General features: G+C 44.1%; 1 protein-coding gene across 1 annotated transcript in view; it reads right to left on the bottom strand.

Annotated features, from left to right (window-relative positions):
• The window catches only part of LOC138579957 (vomeronasal type-2 receptor 26-like), a 315,822-nt gene that overhangs the window by 229,404 nt on the left and 61,085 nt on the right, over nucleotides 1–25,333 (bottom strand). Inside the window, exon 3 of the mRNA XM_069650182.1 lies at nucleotides 12,636–12,888. Coding sequence (XP_069506283.1) covers nucleotides 12,636–12,888 — 253 coding nt within the window. The remainder of the gene's footprint in view (nucleotides 1–12,635; nucleotides 12,889–25,333) is intronic.

Below are 25,333 nucleotides of genomic sequence, written 5' to 3'. Positions count from 1 at the left end.
GCCAAGGACAAGTCTCGCAGTCCTGTTCTGGATGAGTTGCAGAGGGTGGAGAGTAGAAGCAAATAGATTTACAAAGCGGCTGTTGCAGTAGTCCAGCCTAGAGAGAACCAGAACTCTGTAGACAATGAGCTTCTGGAGGAAGGAGAGGAAAGGAAGAATACCTCTGAGGAGGTGCAGCTGGTAGTGTGACTTCTTAGAGACATAAGAGATGTGAGGAGAGAAGGAGAGTGTGGAGTCGAAGATGACCCAGAGGTTTTTAGCCTCACAGGTGGGAGAAGGACGAGGGCCAAGAGAGGCCGACAGAGAGTGACAGGAAAGGAGGGAGCAGGTGTGCCGATGTGGAGAATCTTGGTCTTACTGGCATTGAGGCAGAGATCATTGGTGGTGCACGACTCCTGGACAGCAGACAGACAGTCAGAGATGAGCGAAGGAGAAGAAGTGGCAGAAGGGAGCCTGAAAAGGAGTTGATTGTCATCCGCATAGCACTGAAAGTTGGGGCAGAGAGCGGCAATACGGTGGGCAAAAAGTGCCAGGTATTAGTTGAAAAGCCAGGGAGAGAGGTTGGACCCCTGGGAAACACCACAGGTAGAGATAGAGATAGAGGAGAGGATGGACCCAAGTCGGACCTGGGTGGTTCGATCAGAGAGGAAAGAGGTCAGCCAAGCCAGGGCCTGATCGGAGACACCCAGGTTATCACAGTGACGGTTGAGCAAGACGGTATGGTTGACAGTGTCAAAGACAGAAAAGAGATCAAGTAAGATTAGGACACAGGGGGTGTTGGAATCGAGGTTGGAGAGCAGGTCTTCACGGATGTTCAGGAGAGCAGTTTCCATGCTTCTGGCAGCTCTGAAGCCAGACTGATGGTCATGGAGAAAACCAGCAGATTCAGTGTGAAGATTAAGCTGGGAGGTGGGCAGCTTTTCCAGGAGTCTGCCCAGGAAAGGTGAGATGGAAATTGGGCGATAGTTAGCCAGGCAGGAGGGGTCGACTGATGGTTTCTTAAGAAGTGTGTGCACAAGGGATTGCTTCAGGGGGAAAGGGAAGACACCAGTGGCGAAGGAGTGGTTGCAAAGGTCAGCCTGAGCAGTGGCCAAGTTGTCAATGTGGTCCTTGGTGGTTTTGGAGGAACAGGGGTGAACCTATTTTGACGAGACTTTCATAGATCTGACTTGTCTAGAAAGCTCATCTGGGGAGATCAAGGGAAAAGCAGAGAAGGAGGGAGGAGTGGTGGGTGAAGAAGGGCCAGAGGAAGAGCAGGGAGTAGAGAGGGCAGGGGGAGAGGAAGAGAAAGAGGATATGATGTCCTGAGTTTTAGAGATGAAATGAGAAGCCAGTGCTGTGCAGAGGGTCTGAGAAGGGACAGGAGAGGTAGAGACTGCAGCAGGATTGGCCAGCTCTTTGCAGATTTTAAAGAGTTCAGCTGAGTTGTTAGATGCTGCAGAGACACAGACTTGGATGTGGGCTCTCTTCTTGGTGCAGACAGAGAGCAGGTATTGCCTTTGGAGCAGGTGGCAGGCCAGTTTGTCAGAGGATGTACCGAAAGCACGCCATTTCCTCTCAGCCACCCTGCACTTGTGTTTAAGGGTGGCGAGGTCTGAGTCATACTAGGAGTTGCACTTGGCTTTGGGCTTCAAGCAAATCCTCATGACAGGGGCAAAAACATTAAGAGTATCAGATATAGCAGAGTGGAGCATGGAGAGGGCTGTGTCAGGTTGTGAGTCAGCCAAAGGGGGAGGGGTGGTGAGAAAGTGGCAGCGAAAGCCTCCACTGACACACGCTTCATGGGTCGGATAACCGAGAAGGTAGATGGCAGTGCTGGAATTGGCTTGGCCTGATGGGTGGAGAGAGTGAGCAGGGAGGAAAGGAGAACGTGATCACTCCAGGAGAGAGGAGTGGTGAGAGGGATAGAAAGGGGAAGATCTGTACAAATCAGAACATCAAGAGTGTGCCTGCAGAGTGAGTCAGTCCAGAGGGGAGGATAGAGAGTGAGAGAGAGTCGTAGAGGTTGCGAAAGAGTCCAGAGGAAGGACAGGAAGCATCCAGGTGGATGTTAAAGTCTCCAAGAAGCAGGAGTTGAGTGGTTGAGACAAGGAGGAAAGAGGAGAGGTCCGTCCACTCAGAGAGGAAGGAGGAGATCTGACCAGGTGGCCGATAGATGGTAGCCACAGTAAGGGAATGGCTAGGAGAGAGAGAGAGCCTGCAGATGAGGCATTCGAAAGAAAAGTAGGCCTGTGTAGGAATGACAGAGGCTGGAATCCACCTGGGGAAGATCAGGGCTACACCCTCTCTGGAACAGTTGGAGCTGGGCACGGAGAGGATCTTGTAGCCATCGGGGAGGAGAGTGTCAAAGCTTGTGACAGAGCTGGTCGTGAACCATGTCTCGTTAGACCAAGGACATCGAGGTCAAGTTCTTCCAGCAGGCGGTAGATGTCAGAGGAGTGCTTGACAGCTAAGCGAGATTTAAGAGTGGCAATATGGATAAGTTTGCCATCCTTGAAAAAGTTCTGTGGAGGGTTACAAATTAGAGGTACGCTCTGCAGAGGTGTAGAAGAAGCCTGAGGGAGGGCAGAAGAGGAAGTAGGAGAGGGCAAGGTAGCCAAGGAGGAGACAGCAGGGGAGGCAAGGAAGCTGTGGAAGGAAGAGAGGGAACTGCAAAAGAAGGAAGGACATTGATGAGGCATGGCAAGCGTCTATCAAAGAGGAGAAGGTTGGCCTGAGGACCTTGGACCAAGGGTATCACTACATATTATCCCCACCAAAAATATTGCCGCATATATGGTCGTCTGGAATGGCCATAGGTGATATTTTTGGGGGGGATAAGCTTGGGGGGTTTTGGGAGCGGGGGTTCCAGGGTGTCCACCGCTCCTATAAAAATAATGCGGGGGTTGCGAGGGCATCCCCCGCAGGTTCCATGCCTTAATATCGCCGCAAAAATATGGCGATATTTTTGTATGGCGATATTTTTGCGGGGATATAAACACATAGAACCGGACCAAGACGGTACCATTCAGGTAAACATTTATAATGACCTTAGAGGAGTCGAAGGAGGGCAGGAGGGCCTCCCACCGAGTGCTCCATTAATGGGAGAAGAAGAGAAAGGAGAAAGCACAGAGACCATATCCATAGGTCCATAGGTCTGGTGAGGGGACGGCAAAGAGGATGTCAGTGAGGGTTTGCCTAGAGGAGACACTGGTGTAGGTGTCAGTGATGAGACCAGGATGTCCTTTTTAAACATCTTACTACCAGATTTAGCGAGGAGAGCAGGATAGTCGATAGTGAAGCAGATAGAGAAGATAGGAGAGACAGAGAGCACCATAGAGTAGGTGGGGAGAGGAGAGAAGAGGAAGGGGGGGGAGAGAGAGGAGAACACTAGGGAAGGGCGCAAGCAGACGAGACAGGGAGAGATGAGACAATAGTAGACAACAGGCGCTCAGACAACGGTAGAAGTTTGATAGATGAATGCTTTGCTAGGAAGTCAAGACCACAGAAAGGCACTACTTTCACAATGCAATTTTGAATACAAGAGAAACCACACTTAAATATGAGAGTCCTGTATAAGGGGGGAAATGCCTAGGTTTCACAATGCAATTTTAAATACTGTCACATTGAATTTTTAAATACTTTCACAATGCAATTCTAAACCAGGTAGAAAATACACCTAGGTCTGAGAGTCCTGTATAAGGGGAAAATGGCCTAGGTTTCACAATGCAATTTTAAATATTTTCACATTGAATTTTTACATACTTTCACAATACAATTCTAAACCAGGTAGAAAAGACACCTAAGTCTGAGAGTCCTGTATGAGCAGGGAAAAGGCCTAGGTTTCACAATGCAATTTTAAATACTTTCACATTTAATTTTTAAATAATATCACAATGCAATTATATACCAGGTAGAAAAGATACCCAAGTCTGAGAGTCCTGTATAAGCAGGAAAAAGGCCTAGGTTTCACAATGCAATTTTAAATACGTTTACATTGAATTTTTAAATACTTTCACAATGCAATTTTAAACCAGGAGAAAACAGACTAAAAGTAGCCTGGTATTCAGTGTAGAGTGAAGGCTACACCCCTAACCCAGGCCACTCATACCTTACTTAGTAACTACTGGCTGACGGCAGGCCACTGGCTTCCCCTGCTGACACCTGCAGACACTAGCAGGAGCTGCCTCAGTGGGAGGCGCCCTTTGCCTTGGGGCCCTTAGCCACAGGGGCTGCGGGCAGAGGGCTACCCTGGGAAGGTCAGTAATGACCAGTGATCTGACCAATTGGGGGAAGAGGGGGTGGGTGGGCTGTTAGGCGGGAGGAGGGAAAGGAACGGAAGGGCTCAGGACACGGAGGATGCACACAGTGCCTGGGGGGTGCTGAAAAGTAAAAAAGCACCAGATTTCAAAGGCCCAGGAGGGTGGGAGAACAGAACAGCTCACCTCAGTGCGTCTGGTGGAAGGAGACTCATCAAACAATGCCGGCAACTAAGCCAGGCCAATGACAATCAAAAATAACCAATCAAGGATGGAGGGTGGGCTGGGAGGCGAGAGGAGGGGAAGAGGAAGGAAAGGAACTGAAGGGCTCGGGAAACAAAGGATGCACGCGCGGCCTGGGGGGCACTAAAAAGTTAAAAAAGCACCAGATTTCAAAGGCCAAGGAGGGTGGAAGAACACAACCGCTCACCTCAGTGCGTCTGGTGGAAGGAGATGCACCAGACAATGCCGACGTCTAAGCCAGGCCAACGACAATCAAAAACAACAATCAAGTGTGGAGGGGAGGTGGGAGGAGGGAGGGGAAGAGGAAGGAAAGGAACAGAAGGGCTCGGGACACGAAGGCTGCACGTGGGGGCTGGGGGATGCTAAAAAGTAGAAAAGCAACAGATTTCATAGACCCAGGAGGGTGGAAGAACACAACAGCTCACCTCAGTGTGTCTGGTGGAAGGAGACACACCAAACAATAACGGCGTCTAAGCCAGGCCAAAGACAATCAAAAACAACCAATCAAGGGTGGAGGGTGGGCTGGGAGGCTGGAGGAGGGAGGGGAACAGTTAGGAAAGGAACAGAAGGGCTGAGGACACGAAACCAGCACGCAGGGCCCGGGGGGTGCTAAAAAGTAAAAAGGCACCAGATTTCAAAGGCCCAGGAGAGTGGGAGAACACAACAGCTCACCTCAGTGCGTCTGGTGGAAGGAGACGCATACAAAATGCTGGTGACTAAGCCAGGCCAACGACAATCAAACACAAACAATCAAGGGTGGAGGGCGGGCTAGGATGCGGGAGGAGGGAGGGAAGAGGAAGTAAAGGAACGGAAGGGCTTCGGATACGAAGGCTGCACGCAGGGCCTATGGGGGTGCTAAAAAGTTCAAAAGCACCAGATTTCAAAGGTGCAGGAGGGTGGGAGAACACAAAAGCTCAACTCAATGCATCTGGTGGAAGGAGACGCACCAAACAATGCCGGCGACTAAGGCGCTGTTTTGGAGGAAGTCTCAGGACAGGCTAGGCGTAACATCAGTTGGCGCAAGCTTGATCTAGAAGTGATTCTTCCATTGATTTACCAAGACATGTGTCCCTCTTTTGGATGATTTTGCCATGGTAGAACCGGATGACGTGGTGGCCACAATTGTATTGCATGAGAGCCTGGCAGCGAATGTGGACCCATGATTCTCAAAACCTCCAAACATTATACGTAAATTTGCAGAGGGTTCTACTCCATGGTATGACAAGGAGTGTAGAAAGGCCAAAGGACAGTTGATCCATGAATTAAGATCACGATCAACGTCAATGGGAAGTGGGATAAGGTTGGCCAGATCAGATTACTGCAGGCTCATGAAGGATAAGAAGAGAACATGGCACAAGGACATTTGGGGGACCCTGTTAAATGCCATTGCTAAAGGAGGTTCAAGGGGTTTTGGGGGCTTGATGGGGGCAGGGCATGGAGTAGGATCAAATTTGTCTCAGGCGTGCATCCCAGAACAAGTATGGGTAGAGAAGTACAGCAGCCTCTACGGAGATGGGGGGGGCAGCTAGCAGAATCATCAGTCCTGTAGGGATGGGTGTCATGATCGAAGACCACTTAGCCTGCCTCCCCCTGAAATTGAATTGCAAATAGTTTGGCAGAGCATTAGAATGCCAGAAGTTGAGCAAAGTGCCAGGGCCGGATAGGGTACCCATTGATTTTTATAATAATGAGATTGCTGTTTGGGTTGCACACTTGACTAAACTTAAGAATGCAATCTTAAGTAAGAATGTGGTGCTTGATTCATGGACATGCGCTGAACTAGTACCGATTTACAAAAAAGGCCCCAGAGTTGAGCTGTCTAACTATAGACCTATTTTACTTTTAGCCGTTGGGGGAAAATCTTTGCCAGGGTGTTGTTGAACCATCTGGCTGCCTGGGTTGATGAAAGGAAGATCATCAACCAAATGACAGGCTGGGTTCTGGGAAGGATTGAGCACAGTCGACCAAAGTCTTCAACTGCGGCTGGTGTGCGATGAGTATGCTGTCCTTGGGAAGGTTAGAGTGTACGCAGTCTTTGTGGACTTGCGTACCGCATTTGATACTGTCTCTAGGTCTCGCTTTTGGGAGGTCCTTAGAGAACACAGTATCTCAGGTCCATTTCTTAGAGCTTAAACACAGGGAACACTGCAGTGGTCCGATCGGGAATTGATGGGAGTACCTCCACCAGTATTAAAGTGGAAAAGGGGTCCGGGAGGGGGTGTGTCTTGGCTCCCAAGTTATTGAGTTATAGCAGTATCTATTTTAATTGTGTTATCGAGGAGATTCTGGTGACAGAGACGGATGCACGGACTCTGGTTGGTGAGAAAATACCAATCTTGCTATTTGCGGATGACACAGTTCTTTTATCGCTACAGGCACCCGTAAACAGCTGGACATTTTTGTGGCATTCTGCAAGAGACATAGGGTTCATTCCGAGTTGGGCCGTAGGGGTTTAATAGCACTGGTAAGGATGCTGGTGCCGTTAAACCCTCTATCGCCATATTCCGAGGTCCCCTAGCGGACCAGACGTCCTTAGCGGGTCCGTTAATTTGCGCCTTCCCCATTCCCATTGAGCCCTGTGGGGGCTCAAATGGGAATGGGGAATGGTTTTCGGAATGAGGACTTACCAGGTCCTCCAAGGTTGGAATGACCCGGAAAGTCCCCAGTCTACCTACCCGCACCCAGGTTTGGAGGCAGCCATGGTGCTAATAGCACCATCGCTGCATCCAAACTCGGAATGACCCCCATGGTCTGGCGCTTAATGTCATGAAAACCAAATCCGTGATTTTTGAGACCGCCACCAGGAAGAAACCCAAGGAGATCAGGCTTGTTTTGGAGGAAGGGGAGATTGAACAAGCGACCTTATGATTACCTTGGAATCAGAGTAATGGCGTCCTGTTACTGGTCAATGCAGTTGGAGAAGGCAGGGCTAACATTAGCTAGGCACAGTGGAGCCCTCGTCAAGTTCACTGATGAGTATGGTAATGGGGCAGTGCGGGTGTCACTGGAGCATATAAGGCTCAGGCAAGGAAAGCTGCTTTTTATGGGGTGGAGCAATGGGGGCAGATGAACACACATTCCTTGGGACCATAGAAAAGAAGTATTTGAAAAACGCATTGGGTTTGCCTACCTGCACGCCAAATCTTCCATTACTTTCAGAGACAGGCGTGCAGGGCATTGAATTGGCCTTGCCCGGGTTCGAACCTACAATGTGCAGATCACACACAAATCCCAGAAGCAAGCGCACAACCCTTGTTATCTTACCAGCTATTGTGAAATTAGCAATTACATGTTTGATTGGAAGCGGGGCCCAGCCCTCGTTTATGTTTATGCCGGAGTAGGACCCACGTTTAAAAGGACGCACAGGTGCCCATTTAGATGAATGAACGCAGCACGTCGGCACCCTGCAGCCCTGCCTGCACGAGTGGAAATCAGAAGCAACAGTGAATCACCAGTCATTTTAAACTTACCATTGAGAAGGTCTTTTTCGATCACATGACAAGAAGGATTTACAGTCTGTTCCCTATATTTTCTCTTTCAAGTTGTGCTAATTGACATTTTGTGAGCACGTAAGAGCGAAAACCACTGCTTGAGGAGAGTCTGTGGGTTTCTTAAAGAAAAAGAAAAATAGAGCCTGCACACTAATCTGATTTGACATTTCTTGCACGTAGAATAATGAAGGAACCTATTGGTTCCTTTTCCCCCTTCTTGTACCTCTACGGTACTGGTACAGGTAGGGGTGAACTACATTGTGATATGAACAGATCACATGTGGCATACGTCTATTCATTGGTGTAAGGACGGTCCCAGGGAGCTCCTGTTTCAGAATAAATGCAGCATTTAATAGCATTAAGGTATCTATATAGACATTGCACTTCATGATATAACCAATAAAAGTGTAGCGATAAAAATAAAAATCATAATTCAATGTGATGACAACAACAAGAATTTGTTTGTCTCTGTCACCTGCAGTAAAGGTCACCACAGGGAGAAAGAAAGCCTGAAGTGGCCATGCGTGGCAATTGGTGTCACCATTGCATATAGAAGGCGGTACCACGGCAAGAATACATTGTGAGGGAATTTTATTCTGCAAGGAAATAAAATAAATGTATAATCAGTAAGATATATATGAAATTGTGTAAGAGCAAAACTATGCTTATATGAAGTTTGGAATATTTCTAATTGAATTTTATAGATCGATTTGGTCGACATGAAATAGGAATAATAATTTGGTGTAAGGCCCGAAGATTGAGAAAAGTGGCGAAAGAGATAAAAAGTCTCAACAAAGGCGTTCTAATGGATTTCATATGCCAAATGTCAATGAGACGTCTTAAATATCTATGCGACCTCAACCATTTAATATAAAATGAAAAATAGAGAAAAGAAATACAAATAATTGATTCATATACGATTTTGTACAATGGGAAAACATTTGTGTAAGCAAATTACACTGTGTAGTGAATACCATTAAACTGGTGACTGAGATTTAACAGCAGGCCAGTTCATCTGCAGGTCTGGTGCAAAGTTGGCCACATGTCAAGCACGCGTGGATCTACTTTTCAGGTTTCTGAGGTTTGCAAAATACATACCATTGGGAGCGTTCATAATTGTGTATCAAATAATTTAGAGTAGCGCAGGAAAAGCAGAGCACTCACACGGCATCCCATAGTCTGGGCACTCGTTACCTCATACATGCAAACAAACATCCTGAACAGCATGCCAGGGAGATAGGAAAGATAGACACATTACAACAAAGCATTAATTGTGGCACAATGAAATAGAGGCTACTTTATGTGCTATGGTCAAACATTTTTACACTGTACACACACTTTTAGGCACAAGGAATTTGTCAAGGGACCAAGGACACCGAGATGGAATGTCTTGTAATGATCGTAACAGAGACAACGGCAGAAAAAAAACATGCTATAACTGCAACTTGTGGAAAGCAAAATACACAGTCCAGAATGGATGCTTATTCTACTTTAAATGTTTTTTGGACATTGTTGTCTGCATTGTGAATTTGAGGTGTTTAAGAACAGACTAAATCAGTGACTCACCCCCTGAAGTGTGTCTGAAATAAACCTTTAATGAGTCTAACAATTATTGTATAGAATTTCAGAAAGACAAATGATTTGTTATTCCTATTCTTTCTTATTTGGCGTCACTGCTCAAAGTGTAACACTCGTGGAACTCCCTTTTTGTTTAAGAGGCCTGAACAAGAATTCCAGGCACTCCAGAAATAAAGAACCACATGGTGCTGGCCAAAGACCAGAAGCTTCTGTTTTTTTTAATGTTCATTAAGGGGTGGTAAGGGAAACCACAGGGGTAGCAAAGGAGACCTCAGGCATCACAGCTGTGACACGTGGTGACTCCCAAATTACGTCCCCAATGATTAAGCAGCATGACGATGAGCATACACCACACACAGCTCTTCCTCCTCCTCCTTTGACCAGTGTCCCATTCTCAGCTGTACAGGGACTAGACCCTTTAAAGGCTGCTGCAGGGTATACCAACTGCAAATATTTGCCCCCCAGCATATAGCGATGATGATAGCATAAGCAGAGAGAAAGTGAACAAGCAAAGACCATCGTTGCTGCCGGTAGAATATGACGCGCAGCAGAGTTTGCAAGGAAAGCTAACAGAAGAGGAGGAGGAAGGTCAAAGAGCGAGAGGCATGCAGGGAGAACGGGGCGAGACAACAATTGTGGCAGATACATGAAGAGGAGGACAAATAATACTCAAACTTGATGTGAAAGGCATGGCCAATTGTAAAGAAAAGACATTAGAAAGTTGAAAAAGAGAAAAGGGTAGAAAGAGGGAAAGAAAGAGAAAGAAAAAGAGAAGAAGAGAGGGAACAAGAAAGAAAATGAGAGGAAGAGAGAGAGAGAGAGAGTGAGAGAGGGATAGAGAGAGAGAGAGAGAGAGAGAGAGAGAGAGAGAGAGAGAGAGAGAGAGAGATGCCAAAAGGAGGTTGGTGACATAATTAGTAGACATACATTGACTTACAGAGAACGGGACAACGTTACAAGAAGCAACAGCCTGAGTAGGAGTAGAAGAGACAGTATGAATAGAAGAGTGAATTGGGGGAAGTCTCTGCAAAGTATGGATAGAAGTTTATTGGAAGAGATAGTGGGCTAGATATATGTGAGAGAGCCAATTAGAAGTCTGGAATTCAAGGAACATGAGGATGAAGGCGAGAAAGAAGAGGAAAGACACTCAAAATGGGAGGATGACAATGAGAGTGGAGAAGAGGAAGTTGCACAAGCACCTCCTACAGATACAGTTATAGGAACATTCCGAGAACATTTGGAAATGAGCAAGGTATTCCGGGATGACAGCCCAAAATACGAGACATGACGGGGCACCCTTTAACAATTTTCGAGCAGACATTTGGAGGGCACTTAGAATACAATTTCTAGACATGTCAGACATGAGTATGATAATGACCCAAAACACGGGGCCACATGAAGACACATAAAGACCCATCTGCTTTCATTCAAGATATACATAAGAAATTGTGTTTAGAAACAGGGGAAGCTTGGGACAAAAATATAAGGATTTTGTATCACATTTTTAGGCCAGGAACTCCCCAAAGAGGTACAGAGGCAATTAAAGAAAATTGTGGGGATTGACTCAAATTCATGGCCCGAAATACAATTGATCATGCTTCATCATTGTTGATTAAAACAATGCAAAGACAGGAAGAAGGTTGAAGAAAGAAAGATAGAGGAAGCGAGGTTAGTGCAAAAGGAATTGTCAAAATTTGCAGTACAAAGGGCAGCATTAGCCAATGTTGGGGAAAATGACAGCATGCAGGAGGCACAACAAATGCAGCAAGGGTTGAATGGGAATTTTGCGGGAAGAGGACAATAATAGTATTATACCCAGGGCTTGGGAATGAGGAGTACTTTCATTGGAATTAGTATAGAACATGAATGTCTCTCTCACATTTTGACATCTCGTCAAAATGCCCAAGGTTGGTGAGAAAATTGCCAACCAGTAAAAATCCTTCTTGCCATACCACCTTGGATGAATAATGCCAGCCAATCAGTGGCCAATCAGTGGCCAATCAGTGGCCAATGTAGTGATGTAGTGGGAATGATATCTGGATTGGGCTGGGCTCAGAAGGAGCCATCAGATATATATAACCCAATGTGGAAGTTACGACTTATGTAACATATATGTATCTCAATGTACTAACCAATCCTAACCCCACATAAGTTTTGTATCCAAAATCATAGTATGACGTTGCTTGTGAAGTATTTGTAATACAAAAACCACTCACACTCAGTACAATGTTGAGAGCTACTTGTATGCTATCCCGGCTGCTATTCTGTGTATTTGAATAGAGCTGGGTTTTGCAATGCACTTCGACTACTCCATCATTGAGTGTTGCTTTTATGCTTTTGAGGGTTTTGGGCCCATCTGTTCATCCATATTAATCATGGTGTTTGTATCTGAAGTTGCATTTATTTATTTAAATTTTGTAATCCAGTGTGTGCCACATATTGCCAGGCCAGGAGGCAATTTCAAGATCCAATAGTTTTGTTGCTGTAGAGCAGGGGTCTGCAACCTTTGGGTCTCCAGATGTTTTGAACTACAACTCACATGATCGCTCACCATTGGCTGGGAGGGTGGGGCTGATTGGAGATATGGGCCTCATCACGAGTTCGGCTGTATTCCCGGCTGTAATACCGCCGACTGTAATAGCCCTAACACCGACCGGTCCGGTGGTATTACCACCGGATCACGAGTTGGGCCTTAACGGTAAATCCCCATTCCTGAATGGGTCCATTGGATCCAATGGGGAATTTTCGGTGCTAATACTGCGGGCTAATACAGCCGGCTGTAATACAGCTGAAAACAGGGATTTTCACCTCCAGAAAAAAGCTGGAGGTAAAACAACCCATTTAGCGCCCAACTCGTGATAGGGCCAGCCCTCAAATGCGGTGGTGATACCGTTACCACTGCATTTAAGGGCTTCAGCCAAACTCGTGATGAGGCCCATAGTCTAAAACATCAGACAATTGTAGCAGATCGCTAGCATAGTGCCTGTAATACATGATGATCAGCGGACTGGCGTAAGGAGCAGAATAGTGCATTGCATAATACAGACGACCTCTACATTGAAACCACAGATTCACTGAGATTTACTTTGCACAGCGCCGGGCACCCGGTGGTTCAGTGAAGAGGCTGGATACTGTAGGGGGAACAGCTTCTTGATGAACTGGAGAGATTGCTCCAAAAATAACATCCCCTGGTTGGTCATAGACCTGGATGTTTGGCGAGGAAAGGTGGCAGCTTGTTGCTGGGATGATCTCGGCAATAGCAGAAGACAGCAGCAGGTAAAGTCGTAAAACAAGTTGTGCAGACACCTTTGTCCAGTTTAGATCAGTCACACCGGCCCCTGTAGAAAGAAAGAATGAAATGAATTAATTCATTATTAGTGAATGAATGAAGGAATAACTGAACAAATATAGAATAAAATGAAAGGACTAAAGTTGCACTTTATATGAGGTACCCAGACTCAAAGACCTCAAAAAGATAATGATTATACTTTTATGTAGTGTTGTGAATTGCTGAAATAAAGTTGAGATAAACATAAATATAGTTCTAACATTTTATTGAGCTGCTCATCATATGTCGCATTGTTTTTGCTGTACAGGCGCTTGATTTTCTTAACAGAGTTCAGGGTTTTTCTTCTCCCTTCCTCAAGTTTGTCATTCGCTTCTGTTGGGCTTGATCTCCTCCTTCCGCACTCTGCTGTATTTCTCTTACTGCAAACAGTCTCTTTGCCTTGGTTTAGATGATATGGTATTGCGACACACACTCCCACAATTGAGCATTTCTTGTAGTTTACAAAGGGCCTCATTACGACTCAGGTGGTAAGGGGTTTACGGCGGCGTAAACAGCGCCGACCCTTACCGCCTGATTCCGAGGTCCCTTAGCGCCATGGAGGTTTTAACACCTGCTTTTAGCAGGTGTTAAAATCCATGGCGCTAAGGGACCTTGATGTTAATTACGCCACCGTAATTTACGGTGGCGTAATTAACGCCTTCCCCACTCCCATTATGCCCTATGGGGCAAAAATGGGAATGGGGAAGGGTAAATGGGGATTGGAGACTTACTGCCCCGCCAACCTTGGAATGGGGCGGTAAGTCCGCCAACCACCATGGCGTAAACGTAGTTTACGCCATGGTGGTAAAGGTACGACCCAGGCGGTAACTTACCGCCTGGGTCGTAATGAGGCCCAAAGTCTCTTTGTCTTGATTGTAGGTGCTAAACACTGGAACACCCTCCCGACAATCCTTCGAAACGAGACCTTCCACCTAGCATTCCGCAAATCTTTCAAAACGGGGCTCTTCAATTAGCTCACCTAGTACTTTCTGCCCATTCACTCTCTCATCCCGGAGAAGGTCTCCTGCCTTCTCTGGCTTTCTGTTGTTACCTTAACCATTCAGCCTGTTATCTCTGCACACTTTGCAGTTTCTTTGTCAATGCAAGTTTCACCTGTCTGGCATTAGGTTCACTGTAACTAACAACCACAGACAGGTGCCCATTTCCTTTTCTATGTAACCAAGTAAGCACGACTGTAACAGCGCCACAATGCCCCAGGACCGCTTTGTGCACTTTATAAATGTAAAAAATAAAAATAAATAAAATAAGAGATTTGGACTCGAAACTTGCAGATGTCACCATTTGTTGTAGCTACCCGAGTGTCTTTTTCTTTCTTGAAGGCACTGCTTAAATGGCACCACAGCTCCCAGAAGTCAGTGTTACTTGAAGTTTGCTCACCCACTTGTCCTTGGACATTGCTTATCGCACATCCCTTTCCTGGAATGCACTTTTTGACTCTTGTTTTACTATGATGGAACTAATACAAATAACTTCAATCTTGTCAGATATAGATAGTCAGGAGCTATTGTTAATTCATACAAGTGAGATGAAATCGCACAGATGAAACAAAAGATGAATTCATACTGAGCTGCATGGAGTTATTTTGCTGGTGTATGGAGAAGCAAGAGCTTGCCACAGGGTTTGGTAGTAAGGAATGAAACAAATCTATTTTTAGATAACTAAGAGTTTAGAAAAAAATGTAATTATATTGCAAACAAATGTGTCAGAGATTGGATTATTCTAATTATAGACACAGCCCGATATGTTGCCAAACAAATTCTAGAACAACTAATAAAACAAGAAGATATAATGAAAATGATCCCTTAATGTTTTAAAGAAAGACTTTAAGAAATAAAAAATGAGTACTTCAATTCTGGGACAATTTAGCGCATTAAAAAGGTTTAAAAGAGATTAAGACGATTAGGCACAGTAGACGTGTTCTCCATATATGAGAGAAGACTATAGACCAAATAACCCAATATTAGGTCAGAAATGAGGATAAACAAGTGAGGAACCAAACAGTACAGTTCTGAGAAACCTCATATAGAGGTAGTGATAGCAGTGGGAATGGAGAAAAACATGACAGTGGCAACCGTAGTACTACCTCCTTTAGAAGGGAGTATGAACATTATGAAGACATAGGGGGTCATTATGAGCTGGGCGGTAAGGGGTTAACAGTGCAGGTAAAGGTGCCGGCGCCATTAACCCCTTACCGCCCTATTACGAGTCTGCTCGCGGGACCTGCAAAGGGAGCCTGGCAAAATCAGGTGCCCTTAGCGGGTCCCGCTAGCAGACCAGGGAGCTAACAACGGGCTCCGTTATTAACGGGCCCGTTGTTAGCTCCCACCCCATTCCCATTGAACCCTATGGGGGCTCGAATGGGAATGGGGATGTACCGGGTCCGGGTTCCTCGAATGATGAATTACCGGGTCCTCTAAGGTATGAATGGCCCTGGTAAATCCTCAATTGAGGAACCACGACCCGGTACCCTGTAAGGAGGTAACCATGCCACAAATTGCGGCAGGGTTACCTCCAATCTCGTAATGACCCCCATAGGCTTGAAAAGAGGAGGAAATAGAGGAAGAGGCTCTGGAAGTGGAGGACCTTTTTAAAGACATAGGAAAAGGTCCACTGAAAGAATAGGAAGAACAGGACTAGAAGGCAACCAGGAGTAGACAACTCTGCTAGAAATCTTTCCAGTTATAAGCTTACAGATATAGAACAAGGAATATTGTAAAAAGGGTTAGGAATTTTCCTAACCAAGGAACCCAATCCTTTAAAGTTTCACAAAGAAATCATGTTCTGAGGAGGAACATACCTCCACAGCAGTTCTTTCTTTGAAGTATTCTCTACCAGAGTATTTCTCTGTCTTTCAAGACAGAGAAATACTCTGGTAGAGAATACTTCAAGATTTAAACTCCCCTCCACTTTCAATCCCCAAGTCCATCTCAGAACTCCAGAGGTTCATGTATTTGAGAGCAAGGTTATGAAAGATATGAAATATTAGAAAAAAGAGAGTAGGTATTTGTATCACAACATTAGTAGAGTAGAACATTTAGCTGTAAAAATAAAACCATAGTGATATGGATGGCTGATAAAAGTGGTGCAAAAGTCATCTTAAGCAAAGATGACTACAATAGAGAATGTGAAACACTATCATTAGAGAATGTGTCATATTGTAAAATTCTAGAAGATCCGAACCTAGTATTTCAACAGACCATACTAAGATAATTAAAGCTAAGGAAAATTAATTGATATCAGACCTGGAGGCAACATTTTTCATGCAAGTTAAACCTAGAATACCAGTTTTTTATTCTGTCCCAAAAATTCACAAACAATAGGATACACCTCCAGGGCACCCTATTGTCCAATGAGTGCCCCCAAGCCTGGAACTTATATTTCAATATATCAGTTTGTTTCTTAAGAGGTACATCCCAAAAATGAAATCTTATGTTAAGAGTAGTGCTCAAATAAACAATAGATTGGATGAAGAACATGTTGATAACAGAATGTATTCATTCATAGGGATGAATATAGTTTCATTATACAAAACAGCCTCACAACTGGTGATATTAGGAGTGGTGAGAGCAACAGTCACGAATGACTCAAGTAATGACTATATCCCTAAATATGTCATTCTATGGTGCACGGAAACGGTACTCACCAACATTTCTTTTCAGTTCCAAGATCCTCTGTACCATTAGACATGCAGAACAGCAATTGGACCCCTAGTGTGGCCAATCTATATGTCAGCAGTTTTAAACTATAAAATCATGAATGCTGATTGTAATGTATATCTCAAAAACTTAAAGAAGAGGAAGTGCTGCATTGATGATATTTTATTCATTTGGGTGGGTAAAAGAACACCAATTTGTCCAATTGCGTAATAGTCAATATAGTCATAGACAATTCACCTGCACTATTAATGATAATCATCTTAACATGTTGGACATTACCATACACCACAATAGAGGTGATTTACTTTTTAGGCCATATCACAAACCTACACATAGGAATACTCTTTTGCAGAACTCCTGTCACCATCCAAAACACATTAAAGACAATTTATCTTTTGGACAATTCTTGTGACTTAGACTTAAAAGTAGTTGCAAAAAAGCATTTAGAGAAGTGGCAGATTGCATTATAGCTAAGATACAAGATAGAGGTTAAAATAAACAAATATTAATGGTGCTGCAAATGACGTGGATAGTATTAACAGACAAGCCCTGTTAGAAATGAAAGAGAGGTGTAAAAAAGAACAGAGAACAAAATCTTTTGGGTTATGACATACACAACACTTGCATATAAGATAAAACGATACATCACACAAAATTGGAAGACATTAAACTTGGGTAAATCCAACTTCCAACAACCTTGGGTTGCCTTAAAAAAAGGCACAAGTATTTGGGATTTTATTATCAAACGCGATCAGAGTAACAAATATATCAATATTACACATATTTCAACCACCAAGGCATGGGGGTTATCAGAATTAGTAGAACAATACGCTTTGCGGAATTGTGTAATTTGTGGACAAGTATGGTGAACAAAAGAAGAAGAATTAGGCCCGAAGTGGACATGGAAACACCTTTAGTGATTGTCTTTCTAAAATGGTAGCTTACCTTATACTCTGCCCATGAGGCCTGAAAAATATTTGAAAATATGTAATGTCAGTGAAGACAAGTACAATTGAGCACAATAGCCATATCAACAAAAATAGCATGACAGCACCTTCAGTTAGGCACTTCATGGAAACTGGACATAAACCAGTCGAGTGTAAATGGGTACTGCTCCAACAAGTAAATGGATCAAACTTTGTGAAAAAGAAGCGAATATGCAACAATACATTATTTTCAGGGTACAGAGTGATAAGAGTGGGTTAAATGGGAAATTTGGTAATGAAAAAACAGTAATGGGTCATATAAAAAGCACTCTGTTACTATGTTTTAAACACAGGGGCTCCTTATGTATGAGTTCAATATATGTGAACTAAAGAATGGTGGGCACTATTCTCATTTATTATGATTTAGTTGAGACAGTATTAACACATGAGAACATATACTAACATGTTTCCCACAACAGTATTAACCAATAACATAATTATAATGCAGCTCAACTATAATATACACTCAAGAGAATTAAATAATCAGTGGCCTGTGCATATCTTTGCAACAGAGTGGAGGACTATTAGTTGCATAATTCAGTTGCATGTGTAGCCTTCATCATTTAAGAGTATGGTCAACTCAACAACAAGTCCCACAATCATTTTCTTTGCCATTGCATTCATTTGTTTTAAAATCACGGGTGCCAGTCAGTGAAGGAGCACTTTCCCCTTTGGTCAAATGAAATTGAGCCAAAATAACAGCAACGTAATGAAAAGATTAAATGTACATAGGTGCGAAAGCAATCAACGTCTCTTACTTATATATATCCAATAACAAAAGGACATTTATATTTGACAGTAGAGTTGAATAAAAAGTCTACTCGACAAAGCTCTTCCTTCTTACTATAATTATTTAAGAGACGATACATCCAGAACTGATGTTTTAACTCAGAAGCAAAGGGTAGGTGACATGTTGGTCTCCCCTTATTAATGTACAAATAAATGAGTATTTATAGATTCTCATTAGTATTTTTACTGCTCTCGCAGACAACACTGGAATGATTGTTGTTAACAAAATTAAGAACCCAACAAAAGCCACCAATTTAATTAGTGGATAATTAATTTGCAGATTTTTGGCACATCACATTGATATGAGTCCCATAAAGGATATGGATAACTAATATTCAATGTAAAAAATATAACCTGAAGAATGTCCAGCAACATTAGCCAAAGAAAGACAGAAACGTGTGCATGTAGGGGTCATTATAAATGTCAAGTGTTGTTATCTAAAGAGTACACTGGACAGATTAGGATCTTTCTTTGGCCATCATTGATGTGAAGTGTTATCATCCAGAGCACACACTAAACACATTTGGTTCTTTCTTGATTTGAAGTACATCATATCTTTGTCACTGTTTTTTTACACCCTCGTTCTGGCATATTCCAGGCTTTGCAGTGTATGTATGTAGGAGGTTTTTATTGTGATTAGTATGTAGAGGTTCTGTAGGGATCTTGATGAAATGCTATGTTCCACATGATTATGTTTCTTAAAAAATCATTAACATGAATAATTGTTATAATTTTCTTTCAAGATATTATCCTGCTATACGCTATGTTTTGTAATTGTATGTAGGATTTTTACACTGTGATTAGCAAGCTGAATTATTTTGTAGACAAATTGTTGGGTATTACACAAGTGTGTCACTAATGAAAATATTATCACTTCATTTTTGATAAAAGTGAAAAAAGACATTGGCCCTCATTACAAGTCAGGCGTTAAGGGTTTAACGGCGCCGTCTGCGCCGTTAACCCTTAACACCTGATTCACACTTTACGCCTGCTTTTTGCAGGCGTTAAAGTCCAAGGCGCTAAGCGACCTTGGTGCTAATTACGGCACCGTAATTTACGGTGCCGTAATTAGCGCCTTCCCCATCCCCATTATGCCCTATGGGGCAAAAATGGGAATGGGGAAGGGCAAATAGTGAATGGGGAATTACCGCCCCACTCACCTTGGAATTGGGCAGTAATTCTGCCATCCACCATGGCGGAATCCGGCATGGACCATGGTGCTAATAGCACCATGGTCCACCGCCTGACTTGTAATGAGGGCCATTGGGCCTCATTACACGGTAGGCGGTGGACCAAGGTGCTAATTGCACCTTGGTCCATGCCAGTAAAATACTGGCACCGCCTTGGTGAAAAGGGGAATTACCGCCCTATTCCAAGGTTGGCGGGGCGGTAATTCCCCCTTCCACCATTGCCCTTCCCCATTCCCATTTTTGCCCCATAGGGCATAATGGGAATGGGGAAGGTGCTACGGTACCGCAAATTTGCGGTGCCGTAATTAGCACCAAGGTCCCTTAGCGGGTTGGTTTTTAACGCCTGCTAAAAGCAGGCGTTAAAGTACCAACCCGCTAAGGGACCTCGTAGTAAGGCGGTAAGGGTTAACGGTCATCGGTACCATTACCGGTGACCGTTAACCCTTACCGCCTACCGTGTAATGAGGCCCATTGTCCACCTAAGCTGTCATAGCAGGTAGAAAAATTCATAATCAGAGTATTTAACATAGTTTAAAGAATATAAGTGTGAACATGCATTCATCTGTAACTGTATTGTAAATAGAGTCTGTACCCCTCCTTTGGGTCTGCATTTATTTAAGGTTGCCCATACGTTGCCCGTCTTCTTGGCCAGATTTATGGTGCTCTCTTAGGTCACCATTTTTAGGTCTGTGCCAGGCAGTGGGGATGGTATTCTAACTCCATGTTTATAGGAGTGAAGACCTCAGTAAATGTATTCCAGTTGAAATAGAAGTCACCTCAAGGGTTGAAAAAGAATGCCCATTGGTTTTGTATTAATTGTCTAGGAGACTTTCATCTAAATGATATTAACATAGAGCTAACGAATAAGGTCTGCCACTGTTTGGTAGGGAAGACCACTTCTCTTCATTCATTATGTTGCAGGTTGTCCTGACATCTCCACTTCACGTGGACCAAGTAGGTGTATATAGTGTTCCCCCACTCTGATCTGGTTACAAGTCTAAATAAACAACAAAGCCCAGTATACCTAAGGGAGACCACAATGGCAATCTAATCGGAAAAAAAAACCTTCAATCACTTTAGAGATCTCATATATAGTCACTCTTGTACATCACATTAAAATCATAATCACTTCTGTTGCTTAAATAAAAATATTTTGCTTGTTTGAATAGTTGTCTTTGAAATTAATTAATTAATTAATTTCAAGGATGCAGAATTACATTTTTGTTTCCATTAACATAATATCAACTTCTGATACATTCATTGTTTCATCAGTATCGACTATTCACTTCGAGGAACTAGATTTTCCTCTCCTCTCCAACGCATTTCGAATATCTACCCTATCCTTCTTCAGGGATCAATTGAACTGTCTTCCTAAGAAATCGTTACAGAAAGGGCAATTACTAATACTCTTCAACACAGTACTTAGTTGTTACTAATCACTAAGGTCAACTAACCAACGCATGTTAATCAGTGTACTAACCTTCTTCAAACAGGGATCACAATTTTGTGGTGCTCCCTAACACTATTCAGTACCTAAATGGCAATACCAAATATGTAATGGTACGCATCTTACACACTGCTAAAAACGTGTGTCATCAAATCACAAATGATAACATAATTCATTACCCCTCTTGCAGGGAATGGTCATTAAAGAATAATAGGGTTTACTATCTCTCCCTATATTTAATGCTAAAGGACATGTTTTTTTATTTATTTTTTATTTGTATTTATTTATAAAGCGCACCACAGCCCATGGTACAGAGTACAGTAGAATGCTTGCAAGATTTCAGGTGCAGGTTTTACATAGTTACATGGGAACAGGAGGGGGGGTGAGTCAGGAGGCAGACGGGTACATGGGTTTAGGTGTACAGCCAAATTTTGAGAGCTTTCCGGAACGTATAGTGAGAGGGTTCTGCGCTGATAGAAGCTGGCAGGGAGTGCCAATGTCTGGCTGCAATAAAAGGGAAGCTGGCCGCCCCCTGCTTTGGCGCGTTTGACTTTGAGCAGCACGAGCCAATGGGTGTAGGGTGTGGGTCTGGAAGAGTTTGCATTAGTTACCTTGTTGGAGAGCTAAGGGTGGCTGTGTTTGCAATGCACTTGTGAGTGATGGCTAGCGTTTTAAAAAGGTGCGTTCTCTGATGGCGAGAAATATCTAAAACGATCCCACTTTCTTACCATGTCAACACCAACTTTGCAAACAACTTCAGCTCTCTCACGAGAAGCGGGGCACAATGACTGGAAAACCAGTCCTGTGCCTCACGCTTGAATTTTAAGATTAAAAATGGTGACATGTGGGTGACGTATGACGTCATGATAATTATCAAAAACGTCTGCTATTTTAGAATGGTAATCATTTTCCTTCTATATGTTTAATGCAGTCTCCTCTGTAAACGTAAAATCTCTCACAAGCCACGCAGGCACTATGACTGAAACACAGACCAATGCCTTGCACCTGAATTTTAAAAATAAAAAGGGTGGCAGTTTGAGTGATGTGTGACATCTTATCACACAGCACGCTGCAGAATAGACAATAACATTACCCATTTTTTTAAATGGTAATCAAAATTCCCAATGCTTCTAATTCAGGATCTGTACCTTGAATTCATACCATAAAACATGTAGTTCTTTATTTCTATGAAGTCATCACTTCAAGCAATGATCTTGCAACAGTGATGACATATTCTCAGGTAACATCATTTTTCAAAAAAAATATGAACATCGTGCACCGAGTCAATACTGAACGGTATCCTAACCAGGTAATTTAGTAAGGACAGCTCTCATCGCAAATCACCCATGTACACTCTAAACTCTTCCTAAGAGTTTCACAAACAGTTCTTCACGGCACAAGTAACTTGTCAGGCCGCTTTCAATATTCATTCTTTTTTTTGTATAAGTCTAACCAGAGGGCCAGTCTGGGATATAAGATCTGGGCTGCACAGCTACTGACTCATCTCCCTGATGCTGCACTACTCAAAAATGATGATGGCGTGAGTGGTCATCTCTAGCTACTTGCAGGCGAATGGTCTCTGTGACCATCTTCAATCGGGATTCCACGTTGCCACTTCCCAGAGAAATCACTGACCCGTGTTGCTGACTTCCTTCACTTACCTCATCACTCCAAACTCTGCTCCATTTTCATTCCCTTGGATCTATCTGCTGGTTTCGACACAGTCAGCTGCTCATTTCTCCTAGTTCCTCTTTGTAATTTTGGGATAAATGACATCGATCTCATCTGGATTGCCTCCTACCTCTCTGACTGCTCTCTCTTTTTTCATGCAACAGAAGCACCTCTGATCCTACTCCTCTACACCTAAGGTTCCCAAAACACTCAGTCCTATGATCTCTGCTTTTCACATTCTGCAATTCCTCTCTTGATAAACTCATCTCTTTCTGGATTCCTCTACTATCTTTTTACAGACAACACCAAATCATCTCTTTTCCCTCATCCACTGCTTACCTAGCTCTGAAAATCTCCGACTGACACTCCACCATCCAACAGTTGATGACCCTTTGCCGCCTAGCCTAACTCTTCCAAAATGTAATGTATCTCTCTTCCAGCTTCTAACACTTCACTTTTAACCTTCCCCTATCACTTTTCTCCCCTTACCCCTCTCACCCTCCCATAAGCAACAACCTTTGGCTCCACATCAATAGTGATCTTAAAGTCCAGCACCTCATCACCACTTCAGCCACTGCTGCCAAGATCAATTTCCTCAACATCCATGAGAGATGCCACCTCCTCTCCCATCACTCTATTAAAACCCTTTTATCTACCTTAGTCTTGACCACCCTGACTATTGCTCAAGACTCCTCCTCAGCCTCCCGACATACATGTTTGCTGCTCTAACCAAAGTCTTACCTTTGCCACATGCCCCTTCTCCACTCTATGTTGCTTCTCCCCATCCCCTCCAGTCTGCCCGGCTCTCCGTGCACAGCTACTCCCTCTACAAACCACGTCTCCTTGTCTTTAAATCTCTTCACATCCTTGCATCCCTCTACCTATATTCCTCTATATCAGGATTCTCGAACCCTGTACTTTAGCATCCCCCGAGATCCGTCTGTCTCTCGCCCACCCAGTCCAGGCCCCTGCTTCTGCTCCTTTTCCCTCTTTGCTCCCCTCCACTTGAACTCCCTTCCCCTGGACATTATAATCACCACCAACATTCACTCATTTTTCAAGCTTCATCTTTGACTCCCGGCAGGAGTACTTGCCCTCTCGCACAGTATTACCCCCAATCCTCCCCGCCTTCCATGGCTTTATTTATGTTCATTCTCCTCTATAAACCCCCTATCTCTGACTAGTTCTCCTACTGTATAAGGGTTCCAGGTCCAGGTACCATTCCAACCCTCAATGCCACTTAGTTATGTAACTACTATACAATGTGTGTTACTATGTTTGTAGGTCATCTGGCTCAGGAATTCCCAGCCAGCTGTGTCTTAATGAGAACATCTGTCTGATTGAAGTATATGCCATCCCTACTAAATACAAACACACCTTCAAATGTATGCATCCTGTTTGCCTGTACATGAAGTTGAGCTGGCCTTCTAAAACATATACATAAACATTTCACAAAAATGTCAGCCGCACAAAGATCATGAAGCATGTCATGAAGAAATAGCCAATAAATAAATTACAGGTCACACACCATCACAACATGCACTCATGGAACCATCTGGGACTCATGTGAGCTTACTTCCATACTGCAGCAACCAAAACAGTCCCTGAGGGAGGGTCATTAGGCTGGTGTGGCGAGGGAACACTGGAAAGCAGCATGTCACGGAGCGATACACCCTAGTACAGCCATTCCTCACACCTCCATGGAACCTCGTGCAGGGGCATGAACAACTAAGTGGTGGTCTCCTCTCAGAACGTGCTTACATGGTGAGTATAAGTCCAGCAACCACGAGGGGTCCAGCAACCACCAGGGGTCTCTGAATGGTAATGAAAAGATCACATGTAAAGTGCCCAATCCATGTTTAGTGTGCATTCGGCATAGTAGATTAGATCCTTTGCCCATAATACCGAACAGGGGAGATAGGGTTGCAGGGGTGGTCCCCCGCTTCCCCTGTTCCGTATTATGTTCCACTGCATACATTAAAGGCAGTGCGTTGGACAAATGGGCGAAATCTCAAAAGATCAAATTACTAAATACGGGCAAGTCGGCTCCATGATTTTGTAATTCGATCTTTTGGGATACGTTTTTTTAACACACATCCTCCCCGAATAGACTCTCCCCAAGAAATCAACTTATCCTCCAGCTCGGCCTCTCTTCTTGGCTGGACAGCATGCCTGGTGGGCTGCACAGCATGCCTGGTGGGCTGGACAGCATGCCTGGTGGGCTGCACAGCATGCCTGGTGGGCTGGACAGCATGCCTGGTGGGCTGCACAGCATGCCTGGTGGGCTGGACAGCATGCCTGGTGGGCTGGACAGCATGCCTGGTGGGCTGCACAGCATGCCTGGTGGGCTGGACAGCATGCCTGGTGGGCTGGATTTCATTTTGAGTGCAGAGAAGAAAGGAAACAAACGTGACGGTTCTAGGTCAGGGCCAACAGATCTCAACCAGGCATACAACCACAGGATATGATATGATAGGTTATTTCTAACGTGCTTAATAGCCAGAGGTTTCTAAACGCGGACCGAGGATCCGTCTTGCTTCCAAGGCAAGCACATTGCCGCTGAGCTATCAGGAAGGTTTCAGGGTCAGATAATCGACAAAATGCGTGAGCTAACCTCGGCCTCCCCTAACTGCAAGCACTGTACTGGCATACAGAGACCACACAATGGAAAGAAAAGGCACAGAGAAAGCCCCTG

The sequence above is a fragment of the Ambystoma mexicanum genome, chromosome 3p, assembly GCF_040938575.1.
Source record: "Ambystoma mexicanum isolate Mex_15411 chromosome 3p, UKY_AmexF1_1, whole genome shotgun sequence".
NCBI classification, from domain to species: domain Eukaryota; kingdom Metazoa; phylum Chordata; class Amphibia; order Caudata; family Ambystomatidae; genus Ambystoma; species Ambystoma mexicanum.
This window is presented reverse-complemented; position numbering and strand designations above follow the sequence as displayed.